At 47.7% G+C, this 14,199-nt stretch overlaps 2 protein-coding genes across 2 annotated transcripts in view; both read right to left on the reverse strand.

The window, feature by feature from the left end:
* The window catches only part of LOC135383556 (uncharacterized), a 97,064-nt gene extending 89,017 nt beyond the window's left edge, over positions 1–8,047 (reverse strand). Inside the window, exon 1 of the mRNA XM_064612970.1 lies at positions 7,953–8,047. The gene's annotated coding sequence lies outside the window, so the exon portion shown is untranslated. The remainder of the gene's footprint in view (positions 1–7,952) is intronic.
* LOC135384687 (uncharacterized) lies at positions 220–4,338 on the reverse strand. The gene is made up of 3 exons (XM_064613876.1): positions 4,304–4,338; positions 1,396–1,550; positions 220–380 (listed from the first exon to the last, which is right to left on the reverse strand). Exons 1-3 carry the CDS (start codon positions 4,336–4,338, stop codon positions 220–222), a joined length of 351 nt encoding a protein of 116 aa, XP_064469946.1.
* Positions 8,048–14,199: the final 6,152 nt, after the last annotated feature.

Raw genomic sequence — 14,199 nt, forward strand, 5'->3', positions numbered from 1 at the left:
TTCCAGCATCAGAACATCAATTTCCTTCGTGTCTTTGTAATACGCACTACACACTGACAATGACATAGCTGTTCTATGACTGATTCTGCTGGTGATAAGATTCTACAGTGGACCTGACCTTTGGAGCACATGGTTCAGAAGTGTTTCTAGGATGTGTGCTTGGGAACGAATCCTCTCCTCTTCTAACTGCATTCTGGAAATCTCAATTTCTCGGAAACGTTATCTGTCAAATGCTTCTCTGTCCTCATCCAGCCGAAGCCTTCTTTCTTCAAGCTGGACCCTCCTTTCCTCCAGATTCAGCTGCCTTTCCTTGATTGTGAATTCACGTTCTGCTCTTCTCTCAACGAAGTCCAGGTCCTGGTCCTCCCTTCTCCTTTTTCCTACAAAAGGATCACAAAGATTACTTGACCCATTTCATACAGCTTCATAGCTTGTGTAATTTGATGACCCCATATGCTATTCATTCTGCACTAGCGATCACCAGCACTATGCATGGGACTTATTCACCAGATATATACCAGACACTAAATTGGATAAATAGGTTTAACGGTGTTTACTTGCACAACAAAATTTCTTACTGCGTCGGGTAGCCTGTCCCAGTGAAGTGTCTGGCGCAGTAAGCACGGCATCTTGGGCAGGATGTACGGTGTCATGTGGCTGTGTGTCATGAGTGGCAGTGCGCTCTTCTCCATGTATCACACGCTGTGTGTCGTCTTCAAGCATGTCGTCCATGTGGTCCCATGTGACTCCCCATCGTACATCTGTGCGAAAGCTGCTTGCGCAGTATAAGCTGCACACACAAAAACAGAAAAACAAGAGTTATGAGAAAACTGAAGCAAGTGAGCTGGTTACTACAATACACGAGGAAAAAACCCTGCCACTTAGGGAGACAATGAAAAAGTTGTCTGCGTGTGTCAGTTTTCCATCGTCTCCCTAGTCTAAGGGTTTTTTCATCATGTATGAAAATTATAGTTCCAATCTAGTCTCATATATTTAGCTCTAGGTTTCATTAGGTTCCTTCCCCAAGTACAATGCGACTGTATAATCACTGTATAAAAAAAGTGAGTCATGCTTCCGCACAATCATCGCATACTGCTGAGCAACAAATTGGACCTGAAACAGCAAGTTACTACAAGCAAGCGACTCAGCACAACATTACAAAACCACATCAACACTGCCGGTGTCGTCTATTGCTGGCACTGCTACCAATTACATCAGCAACATCCCTACAAAGTGATCGCTAGAGGGATGCAGAGCTCCAGGGGGTGAGAATATATCGTTACGGGTATATGCATTGACATCCAAGCTGTTTTGAGTCATTTCAAACGGTATGGTGGGCATTGCTAACAACCAGGAAGTGTGTACAACATCCTGGGGGGGGGGGGGTGAACTTACTGGTGTCAACCTCCGCAAGAGCAGCATCACGTGCGGCACTAGCTACAGCTTTCGGCCTTGGAGCTCGTCGTCGAAAATTGCCAAACTCGGTGGCGTTGTCGACCACCTCTTGCAGCAGCTTCTCCTTCTCGTCGTACTGCTCCTCTGTGCCTGATCTACGAGTAAAAAAATCTAAATCAGTACTGTTCCACCTATGACATGCCACTTCATGCTATGTGGTCTGAGGCAAACAGAAACATGTTCAACAGATTTAGCGTGACGTAATATACACATTTATGACTTTAGACATACCCTAAGCGCCGTGTAGCTTACACTTTATGACGATTAGGAAATGGCGGCCTGATGATTTATGGCATAAGTACAGGGTGTGTGCAGAAAAACGTGACCCGCATTTTTACATGTAAGTCGTTGTCTACTTAGCCGAGGAACTTCCGGTGGCGCACGACGGCGTATTTATGCGTGTGAAAGCTACAAAAAAAAAAAATCCTTGAAGCCCTACTCAGTGTAAAAAAATATACAGAGCGCGAAAACATGGGCTTCCATGCATTAGAATAGGGCGGTCATGACAGTGCATGGTAGTGCATTTCGGTCTCAGGAGAGTTATGTGCAGGCACCGCTAGGGGTACTGCCTATGAGCATTCATGTGGGACATCGTTTCGATTTATGCACCGATAGCTCCCCTAGCGGTACTTGAACACAACTCTCCTACGTCCACCATGTTGCCCTTCCCCTACACCCTGCTGTCCACCATGTTGCCCTATTCTGATGCACGGAAGCCGATGTTTTCATTGTTCCATTTATTTTTTAAGCTGAGTATGGCTTCCACAATTTTTCTGCAGATTTCGCACGCATAAATGCGCCATCGTGCGCCACTGGAAGTTCGTTAGTTAGGTAGGCAACAAGCTATGTGCCTAAATGCGGGTCACGTTTTTCTGCACACACCCTCTACGTTAGCTTGCGCGTTAACCGACACCAATAAACACTTCACGTATACAAGCATATACCCTCCACATGTTCTACGTTGCAAACTGGAAACTTCAACATTTTTATGTACTTACTTTCTCAAGTTTTCCGTATCCTCCCATCGAAAGAGCTTCAGCAGGTACTATGTACGTTCACGCACGGCAGGGACGGTGTAACCTTTATCCGTCAGCAAGTTCACAGTGCTCGCCACGTCTTGCCATTTTCAGGGATCACGGTAGGGGTTGCAGTCACCAACTTCCCGCAGAAGGTTTAAATCATCCGCCACAGTGAACCTTTTTTCTTCTGGGAAGTTGCAGCTGCGCTCGCACTCCCAGTGGTCGCCGCCAACTTGTTTATCGATGTCAATCGGTCGTGCTCGCCGAATGCAACGAAACGACTCAGAGCGAGTGGGTCGTTCGAACGAAATCGCGCATCCTACGACTCGCTCACCGATTCGTACAGCGCATGCGCGGCACTTGAGTCGGTCGTTTCGGTCGGAAAAATGGACGCGGTAAAACTCCCTGACCTCGACGAAACGTGGGTCGACTCCGGACATCGCTAGCCCTAGGCAGGCGTTCATTGAAGGTCAGACAGTTGGCTGGGTTCATCAGGCAAATGCAAAAGGCTGATATCTACACATGCGCGCAGCATTGACGGCTGGGTGAGTGACTGCCTTGATGTGTTATGTGGCAACAAGCAGGGTAACTACCATGAAGAAATGGACAGTCAAAGGTCTGAAAGGTGGTTTCCGACGTTGCTGTTGAACGTGCCGGAGCGTACAGTGACCATGCTGGACAATGCGCCGTACCACAGCAAGCGGATAGAAGCCATCCCGACGCAGGCATCACGAAAAGATGAAATCCGTGACTGGCTATACTTAAAAGGTATAGTATGGGAGGAGGACATGTTAAAGGAAGAGCTGCTGTGGCCCAGGAAAAGCATAGGTATATTCGGTACAAGATTGATAAAATGGCGGAAGATGCAGGCTGTGTTTTGCTTCGTCTGCCTCCATATCACTGCAAACTGAACCCCATTGAACTGATCTGGGCACAGGTGAGGAACGAGGTGGCAGCGCAGAACACAACGTCCAAACCTGCAGACATACGTAAAACTCCTTCAGGCTGCAGTGCAAAACGTCACACCCGAAAACTGAAGGAAGGCCTGTGATCGTGTGGAACGGTTGTAGGAGAAGTTTCGGGAGGCAGATATGGTTCAGGAAGACATCCCGCCTGTCATCATAAGGCTGGGGGCAGACAACGAGCTTTCCGATGAAAGCATCTCTGGCATAGAAGCTCTTGATTAGAGGACAACAGTTACATCCATGCGCAGATTACGGCGAGAGTGGATCCTTCCAAAGAACCCATGTGTGGTAAAACGTGGCACTTTTTTCGTCAGCTGTACTTGATTAATGATCTATTGACAGCCAACAATTTGAACATTCATCATCTCAAAGAACCGAAAAAATACAACATTCCACGATTAGAGAACAGTGAGGGTGGATGCCTGCAAAGAAGCTTTCCTTTCGACGACAACAGCCTTGGACTTCCAGCTATACGACAACCAACAAGAAGCAATTTGAACGTTCACCAACTGAAAGAACCGACAAATACAACATTCCACGATTAGAGAACAGTGAGAGTGGATGCCTGCAAAGCTGCTTTGCTTTCGACGACATCACCCTTGGACTTCCAGGTACGAAGCTATCGAGTCATGCACTGATAATAAAATTTCATTCCTTTGGGCAGATGTGAGGCACCATTAGATAAAGAATAAAATATCCCTTTGGTACTGCAGGTTTTTGATCCATTCATACGGTATGTGTTTAACTGAGTGTTTACAGCATTCAGGCAGACAGCAAAAGGAAAAGAAACAAAAGTAGTGGGGGAGGGGAAGCGGGTTACAGTGATGTGGAGGACGGCTTTTCTTTCCATCTGTTTTTGTTTACTGGGGTGACAGGGGATGTTTCTCTTCCACCGTCATTTGAACTCAGCGTGTCTTATGCCCCAGTCACACGGAGAGTCGTCAATGACCATTGAAACCAATGAGCACTGAATATGCGGGCAGCACCACTAAGCGTGTAAAATGTCAACTTCTCAAAGAGCATTGGATCCGATGTTTTTTGAGTAGTTGACACGTTACACGCTATGTGGCTCTACGCACACGTTCAATGGCCATTGGTTTCAGAGATCATTGAAGAGTGCCCGTGTGACCAAGGTGTTAGGTGCAGGTTTATAAAGAAGTGGGCCATCACCCAGCCAAGAATATGGTGCAGCTGAAGGAGTTGAATGAAAGCTATCCCATCCTATTTTTTTACGTCCATAACTGACATACGGCTGCTACAGCCATAAATTGCCGTAGTTGATGGCGACTTTGATGACAGGAATCATTCATCAGATCTCGGAGGTTGTTGCTGAAACGAATAAAGCTAACGGGAGATGTAACGTCACAAACGGTAATGGGAGCTTGCTGGGAAGTTGGTCGCACCACTGCCACAGAATTGTCACTCACACGTGCGCTATTCGAGGCACGAACGGAAGCACGCCACGGGACCGAAAGTATACTGCCGGAAATAAGTGTTGTTGACCACACCGTTTGCAGTGATAAAGGCAAGTCAGGTTTTGGGTAACTTTTCTTTTATGCTTAACAGAACAACATGGGGTGATATCGAGAGCTTTTTTTTCACGATAAAACAGCTATTTCTATAGGCGACCCTTTCTTCGACACCTCCAACTCTTACAGTCCTTCCGGCAATCCCGGCCTGCCGTCGTTCTCTCTCCCTCCAGTCCCCACGTGGCCGCGCGAGCTCGCTGAGTGATTCTTGTGGGGAGTCGGGGTCAAGTGTATGACTTATGAGTTATGTTGTCATTAACTATAGGCAGGCAAACCTTACGCGTAACATTACGGCATCATTATTTTTTTTTTCTGTCCCCATTCGACGTTCTAGTGGGGAAAATGCAATATTAATAAGTATGGTCCTTGTTACCTACACAGCGGTAGATACAAGTAAAGCAAAATGTAGGTAAACATGAAAATGATGCATGCCCCACGTAACTCATTCCCTTGCAAATGCAAAGACGTGACGCAAATAAACGCAACAAACAGAGGCGATGGTACCCTCTTATCTAAACAGGACCATTTCCGTGATGTGACCGAAAAACGACAAGAGGGTCCCCTCCCCCACACACGCTGGCTGCTTAACTCTCTACAACTCACACGAGTAAGCTTGTGCGTCATATGTGTTTCTTTTTTTTTTTCTTTTGAATTTCATGTAAGACTGCACTTAGTGATTGCTTATTGTATGTCGTAAGTGGAGACGAGTACGCAAAGTCATTAAAAAAATATGCCTGTGATTATATAGTGCATCAGAATGGCAGTGTCTGCACGTGCCAACTTCCCACCCACACCGTATTTTTTATATATTGTTTTTAAAGTGCCAAAGGGCTTGCGGAGCCGAATAATTAAAATTGGAATATAACAAAATGTCAAGAAGTATATCCCCACCAGCAGTGCGCAGCTTCATGTTGCAATTGTATCGGAATATCTTCACGAGTTTACCAATGTCACTGCAAATAAAAGAATGCTGAAACGTTTCCACGCTTTCGTCTTGATTACACGCAGCAGCGCCAGGAGCGTGGAAACAGTCACGAATCATTAAATCATTCTGGGTGCGTTCCACAACTAACCCTCGAGTAGGATTTGGTCAGGTGACAGAGTTGTACCACGTGACCAGGGGGTAGGGTAACACTCGGGTAGGTTGTGGAACGGGCGCGAGTACGATTCTTAACACAGGGGTGACACAAACCCGCCATTGTTGTAACTACCCTCAAGCGGGTGCTTTTTGCAAAACTGCCATCTTGTCCTGGTCGCACGTCATAGAAAATGTCATTTTCAGGTGATGTGACTTTGTTTATATGTCGTTTTGCCGCTTACCGACATATTTTCGCCGTCATAGCAACAAGAGATTACCGTATTTTGCGCGCGTAAACTATGCGGTGCTTCTTTCGCAACATGGTAGCCCATTTCTCCTTAGTTTAAGTACATGGCATCCGCTCGGTAAGTCTTAACGCGCAGTCGTCATCACATCTTTGGAAGTCCACAATACGAGGCTTTGTGTGCAAAACTGCGCGTTTTACTGCAAGATTATCGGATAGAAACAATTACCGTGATTGAAAAACATTCAAAACGTCGTCCAGAAACAACAACCGCATTGTTTACAAACGGTTTGGCCGCCGATCACGAGCGCCGCCATCTTTAAGGTCACGTGCGCCTTGACGTTTGCTGTGACGTGCGACCAGGACCTGTCCAGGATGCATTGCGTTCGCCCAGCACGCTTTCGTCTACGTAGGAATACATTGGATGCCACACTTGTGATTCTTAACATGGCGACAGCAGACGACATTGACATTTGGGCCCCGCGACATAAGAACCGCTGTCGGCTGCTTCACTTTAGCGTAACGCTGTTGACTTTGGTATGGGGACACCTGCGTGGGTTCGTAAAGCATTCACGCCACGAATTATGGGTATTTACCGCACGTTCCGAGAAAGGGTAGCGCTGTTCTCGTCCGCAGCTAGCTCTAAAACGCATAGAAACAGGTTTCGACCCTCACATGCAACGATCTGATGTGTGTTGTATGTATGGTTCCGTGCATGTTGCACTGACGAAAACATCAGGTCGCAAAATCGGCACTGAGACTTTCCTGCATCCTTTATGATATGCTGCCGAGACAAGCAGCAGCAAAAGCAGACGACCGTAGATTTCAATGCAGACGACAGCTCTGACATCACTCCCTTTACCTACTCCAGTCTGATAGGGGGTAGAGCGAGTCGACCTCGGGTAGCTACTCTCGAGTAGGCTACCCGCTTTTGGAACGGGGATCGTGACGTCACCGAATAGGTTTTGGAACGCAGAGAGTAGCTACTCCCTACTCTCGGGTCGACCTGGGTAAGTTTTGGAACGCAGCCTCTGTTACAGTGAACGACGACGCCACTTTATATGTCATTTGATCCTTATCGTGGTGGACTAGATTTCACGCGCAAAGTAATGCGCGTGACGCGAGGTCGAAATGACGTTCCCTATGCTAATGAGCTCCTGCTCGAGATCTTGATAGCCAATGGAAATAGAGATGACCGTGTATAGTGGTACGGGTGGGGGTGGGGGTGTAGCGGCCTCCGCCGACGATGAAGAAGCGCGTGCTCCCGCCCACACTCTCCACCCGGAGTTCATTCCATCCGCGGCCACCGTCCAATAAATATCTGCATTCCGCTACGCTCCTGGCCTATCTCTCTTAGCCGCGCTCACAGGGGTAATCAACTTGATTGCCTTTCACGAGCATAGAAACAATGCTCTCACTCATAGTACGAGAGCTCTGGCGTCAGTATCTGCGTACGGTTTACTAATTGTCGATACATGCTTTCTGAGCTGTGCACATTACTTCACTATGTTATCTGCGCGTCTTACTCTTTCCTATCATTCTCACGCGTGATCAATGCCAGATGTATCACGTAATCTCTCTCCAACCCAGGTGTAGAAGTACAACATCATGTGGCCCAACAAGCGCGACTGTAGCCAAATACTGCACGACACGGAGACTCACCTTTACGAAGTCCTCCTACGATCCCCTCCACCTTAATGCATTTGCGGTAGAAAACATTAAAGCCGCCTCGCTAATTACGACCGTGAACAAGTGGCTTGACGCACGAGCAGAATGGCACAGCACAGCAGATTGTTTGTAGATTCATATATCACGTGAGAAAGCACGCTGAGTATTTTCCCGTGAAAACTGTTAGACTGCTGCACCATTGAATGGCCGAAGAGAATTCCATTCAAGCTGCGAAGTAATAAACTGAGCGCTGTGATCTTCCGAACATACGAGTGGAGGGGACATGAGTGGATTGGCGCCACTTCTCGAGCTGGTAGCTCAATATGCTGGGCGGCAACACGGAAGCAGTATCGCTCTCAGCGTCACTGTATAGGGAAACGAGGTGGATGATAAGGCTGCTTTTCGCATGGTACGAGCGAGCCCGAGGCATTGGGGCTGTTTGTTGTTACACAGATGGAAGGTGTCTCGACTGAAGTCCGATATAGTGAAACGGGATTACTAATATGTGGTCAAGTATCAGTTTTGAGAATTGCCTTAAAAAGTTCATTCATACAACTTCATATTATCATAGACCGTCATATTATTAAAATTAAAATTCAGGGTTTTTATAACTATCTTAAAATTAATTAATAATAAATAAAGACCTACCTCTGAGATCTTAAACATAATAGCGTTGCAATCTTATCGTTGCTTCAACCACAACATAATACAATTCACGGAACAAGACAAGCTCTTGGAAAGTTCCCCATTCCCGCACCTACCATGGAAAGCAGTCATTGCCTCATATTACCGCAATACTCTTGAAGAGCATATTAACTAAAATGTATTAATATCGGAGAGGTTCCTAGAAGTCAGAGCCTTGTTCGCTAGCTGAGGCATCAGTATTTTCCTTTGTTATATCTTGAATCTGGGATAGTTGATGTTTCATGTCTTCACTGTATTAATCGTATTCATATATTTATTTCTTGCATCCAAACCGGGTTCGGGCGTGCCCTCCTAAAGCGGCTCTCCTGTCTTTCCTTTTTTTGCCGTCTTCTGTATTACGTTATCATAATGCGAATAAACAGAAATGAAATGAAATGAAAGTCGTATTTATTCGTTCATGGCATTTCTGTCTCCTACTCGTACAACTATAGGCCACTTAACTGTTTACAGACAAGACGCGCCATCTGCGCATGCGCGGGGTTGGTGTGGGCAAAACACACTGAACGCAGCCGTGCGAATGCTTTCCGCAAGTGCGACATCGGCTGTGTTGCACTGCTACACCGCTCTCAACAGTCTCTTTCCACAATACCCGAAATAATTTAGACCTCTGAAGGAACGAGACATGTGCTGCTACAAGACGAAGTTGTTTATGAACTGTATACATAATGACGATCCCTTTGCGCTGCACATCAACAACTGGACAACCCAGCCAGAAAACATGCAACCGATCACAATCGCATTGCAGTTTATCTCATATTTCGCCGAGCCCGTTCAATGCTGATACTGTGCAAGCGTACAAGTCACTGGAAGCACACAATTACTTCACCTTAGGCTGTTCACAGGCACCTAAAAATAGATAACTTGAAATTGAAATTGAAATAGTGGCGTTTCTGAAAACAGCGCTGATTCGCTAGCGTGCACCGATTCACGTTAGCGTCGTTTATTAATGCGTGAGCATTACAGTCCTGGCTACACAAGAATCACTGCGTGGTCTGTCAGTAGCCACGACGCGTCACACATGCGTGGTGAATGGAGAGGGAAGGAGAAGGCGCATGGATAGCGGGACGCGCGACGCGGCCACGGCGTCGGCAGCGGTCAGTGTTACCAAATTTGAAGAAAAGTCGTAAATTTAGCGGATTTCGGGATCTGTCCAGCGACAGAATTTTGTATTTGGAATTAGCAGATTTTTTGTGAATTACCGATGTGTTCAGCGGCTTTTTAGCGACAGGAATATTCTTTCATGAAGTCAGGAAGAACCGTGATTTTCCCGTCACATTTCGGTAGACGACAAGCTCTGGCGAAGGATAATATGAAATCGCGCTACATTTAGCCGATTGTAACTGCTCAGGGTCAATCACGTGTCACGGAGAGCTCCAGCCAGCTCCAGCGTGCCTCCTGCACCATGCAGTTTAATTGCTGCTCTTCGTAGTGCTAGCTTCTTTGTGCTGTTTCCAGTTTGCCCCTTTTCTCACGCGCCGCGTAGGTTAGACACATGTGCCTTCCAAAATGCCTACCGGAAGTACCGCAAGAGCTGGGTGATGCTGCTAGTATTCGAGGGATAGCTGCATCCAGTCAAAGACTGCGACACAAGGGCACAGTGCATGTATTGCAAATGTGAGATTTATGCGAGGCTATCCGACATAAAGAAGCATCGTACGTCGAGAAAACACGATAAGACACCGGAACTTTTGCAAGGAACAAACAAACCTCCATTACGTTCGGTGCCACCAATGACAAAACAATGGAAAGCTATGCAGAAGGTGTTGAAGGTTTCATTTACTTTCTCTCGTTCTGCTCCACTCTATCGATTTTGTCATGTCCTCTCTTGGGCGTCTAGCCGCTCATTCGCTGAAGCATCCCGTAGCTCTGTCACCACATTAGAAAGTTTTAGTACATCGTACGCAAAGGCGATAGCGTACGTAACAGATGCGCACGCCCATAACCGAAAGAGAGCTTCGCGCAGTGCGCAGAACCATCAACGATATCCATTACGTACGCAAGGGCGATAGCGTACGATCTACTAAAACCTTCAGTTCAATTTTAGTGACTTTTAGCGACTTTTCGGGACGCCTCTAGCGACTTCCTGTTAATGAGATTTGGCAACATTGGCAGCGGCACTCGGCACTGCAGTGCAGCTGTGGTGGTCGACAAGTTCAGACGTGTCTGCGTGGGCGCGCTATGGGTTATGAAATCTGTGCGAAGCAGCGCTGGCGAAACAATGCTGCGAGACGGCGCCGCCAAGCTGAATCGGAGCAAGGCTGCGAATGCTGTCTTGCGTTGGCGTTGTGTGGGGTCGTGTCAAGCGTTGTGTAACGTTTGTGAAGGGTCGTTGAAAGGTTGTGTATCGTTGTGAAGGGGAGTTCCCAAAGGATTTTCAAGTTTTAATCCTAACGCATTTCCGTCGGATCGACCGTGATTTTTGTACACAGGTATCGTGATGACAAGGAATATTTCCGTTTAACTGATCAACACGATTCCCACCAGCGACTGAAACCGGAACGGAACCGAAAAGCGCTTGGAACACAAATTTTTCAAGAACCGTAACCGGAACGTAACCGCAATTCACGATCGGCAATTAACCGAAACCGTAACCTGAACCGAAAACCTTAAGGCAATTAACCTTCCCTTCGGTTATCAAAACAGCTTGTAGCTGTCGAAACGATTTTCGGATGGACGCTACAAGGCGAACTGCGAACACCTCCAAGCATACCATTCTGTTGGAGTAATGCAGATTGGCGTACAATATGAAGACACTGTCGGCGATATTGGCTCACAGCTGCGTGCTTTCTGTGAACTACAGAACATGGGCATTGTCCTCCACGAAAAGCCTAACCCAGATAACCACAATGTGCTGCAGCGATTTCGTTCCTCGGCTTCCTTCGAAGATGGTCGGTACTTGGTACGTCTGCCATGGGGTGAAGAGAAGCAGCACTCGCTGGGAGACGAGAAGACGTTAGCAGTGCAGCGCCTCCAGGATATCCCAAAGAAGTTGTTGCGGGACCAGTCACTGTTACACAAGTACGATCAGACTATACGAGAGTATTTGAGAAATGGTCATGCTGAGCGTGTTACAGACCCTGAAGTCAATTTGGGACTGGTGTACTAAATGCCACATCACGCGGTAATTAGAAGAGACCGTGAAACCACCAAAGTCACCAACGTCTCCAATGCTTCATTGAAGGGATCTGGTTGCGTATCGCTTGATGAAACTCTCCATTCTGGGCCTGATTTGAACCCGGATGTGCTGGAGCTACTCTTGCGCTTCCGCACTTACCCAGTAGCCCTTAAGGCTAACCTCCATGGAGCGAATTTCTTGCAACGAAGTTCGCGCGGCAGACTGCCTTTACTATGCCGTCAGCAGGTTTTTCGTCCCATGGAGCTAGTGCCGGCGAACAACTGCATCGAAACGCACGTGGCAGACTGCCACGTGCGTTTCGATGCCAGTTGTTCGCCGGCACTAGCTCCATGGGACGAAAAACCTGCTGACGGCATCGTAAAGTCATGCTCTGATGTCACTGTTGCCAGAGTACAAGGTGAAAGCTTAGTGGAATCAGTTGCTCGAAAAAATGTACTTAACGTAACAAATCTTGCAACTAAATTCAACAACTACAAAAAAATGCGTACCGAAAAAAAAATTTACAGAAAGGCATATTCAATACTGCGAAAGGAAAACATGTTTATTGGCAGAGAATGCTTCTAGCGGTGCAGTAGGCGAGCAGACGACAGCACCCCATAGCAAGAAGAAGAAGAAGGTGACTCATGAGAGCGGACGACTGCGTGCAGACGACCCTTCATGGTAGCGCGTGAGCTCCGTAGCACCGTAGTGCCGCTGATTGCAAAAGCACGGACTGCGCAACGAAGCTACGGTGTTCCAGGCAGGCTCCAGCCAGGCTGGCCAGGCTCCTGGCGCAGATTCGTAGCGGAAGAGCGCTTTGATAGGCCGGCCCCATGTTCATCCGCAGTTGACGCTTCCGGCACTGTGCCGACATTGCTGGAAGCGTCAACGGCCCAGGCCCAGGACGCACATTTCCCCAGGGCGTCAGTCGTGACGTTGCCCATCATCTGTGAGGCCGACAACGGCGAGCCTTTTCACAACCACCACCACGCTTCCGGCACAGTTCCCTCAGATGTCGGCCCTGGACGCACATCTCCCAGGACGTCAGTCGTGACGTTGCCCACCTCTGTGAGGCCGACAATGGCGAGCCCTTTCACCATCACCACCACCACTGCCAACACCATCACGCTTCCGGTATGGCGGACGCTGGGCGAGAACATCTGGCATGGGCAGATCGCCGGTGGACGCACACATTTCTTAGGCTTCGCGTCCGACGCTGAGCGAAGTGCGCAGCTTTTCCGCTGTACAATCGCTCGATGGAGGTTGGCCTTTATAGCGGACGTCGAGAAGGCTTTTCTACAAATTGTAATGGATAACCGCGACAGGAACTGTTTAAGATTTTTCTGGTACGCAACAACCTTCCAGATGAAAGAGCCTCTACCTCTATTAGAGACTTGGCGAATGACTCGTGTTCCCTTCGGCGCAAGGTCTAGCGCATTGCTCTTGACGGCAACACTCAGATCACTTGCATTCGACCACAGGCTCCGACCCTGGAACGGCCCCGTTGCCTGCCAGTAACTTCTACGTCGACGATCTTCTTGTCGGGGTGGACACTGTTGAACACGCTGCATCTCTCTACTGTGAAGCTAAAGCCATTTTGCAAGAAGGCGGCATGAAGTTAGTTAAGTGGTCTACCAATGCTCTTCAAGGCAGGTTTGAAGCTGATCATGTCGCGCCTGCGAAGAGCGCAATCGTGAAGAAAGCCCTTGGTCTTTCTTGGGACACTGATTCCGACGAGGTTCGGTACTCGCTGAAGTCACCTTTCGATGAAAGATGGAAGTCACTGAAATGGCTAGCCAGCTGTAAGACTCGAACCCACATCTTCTGGATTACCGGTCCAGGTCTCTACCAATTGAGCTAAGCTAACACACCTCCTCAGCGACTTCCAAGGACGCGTCATCTGAAGGGACACATCAACCACTCTCTCACGCTCGTCCCCCTTTCACTCTTATATTTTCCTCACTCATACACACAATCATACGACGGGATCGACACAAGCGGCAACTGTTGAACATGAGAGAACTGATGTTCTGAGGCTGGAACAACATAGAAGGACAAATACATACAAAGCCTAAAATTGCCTAAGAAATTAACGATGAAAGATGGAAGTCACTGAAAATGACTGGGGTGAGTGAGTGAGAGTGGTTGATGTGTCCCTCCAGATGACGCGCCCTTGGAAGTCGCTGGGGAGGTGTGTTAGCTTAGCTCAATTGGTAGAGCCCTGGACCGGTATTCCAGAAGATGTGGGTTCGAGTCCTACAGCTGGCTAACCTTTTCAGTGACTTCCATCTTTCATCGTTAATTTCTTAGACAATTTGAGGCTTTGTATGTATTTGTCCTTATATGTTGTTCCAGGCTCAGAACATCAGTTCTCTCATGTTCATCTTTCGAGTTCCTCGAGAAACGGTCTGATACCAGGCG

This window comes from Ornithodoros turicata, chromosome 2 (assembly GCF_037126465.1).
Source record: "Ornithodoros turicata isolate Travis chromosome 2, ASM3712646v1, whole genome shotgun sequence".
Taxonomy (NCBI): Eukaryota; Metazoa; Arthropoda; class Arachnida; order Ixodida; family Argasidae; genus Ornithodoros; species Ornithodoros turicata.

Bases quoted from the DNA above. Each gene is read 5' to 3' on its own strand.
- LOC135384687 (XM_064613876.1), bottom strand. From the start codon at position 4,338: ATGACGGTGGAAGAGAAACATCCCCTGTCACCCCA. The intron at 1,551-4,303 runs GTAAACAAAAAC...TTTTACTCGTAG, and splicing joins AAACATCCCCTGTCACCCCA to ATCAGGCACAGAGGAGCAGT. The intron at 381-1,395 runs GTAAGTTCACCC...ATCCTTTTGTAG, and splicing joins TCTTGCGGAGGTTGACACCA to GAAAAAGGAGAAGGGAGGAC.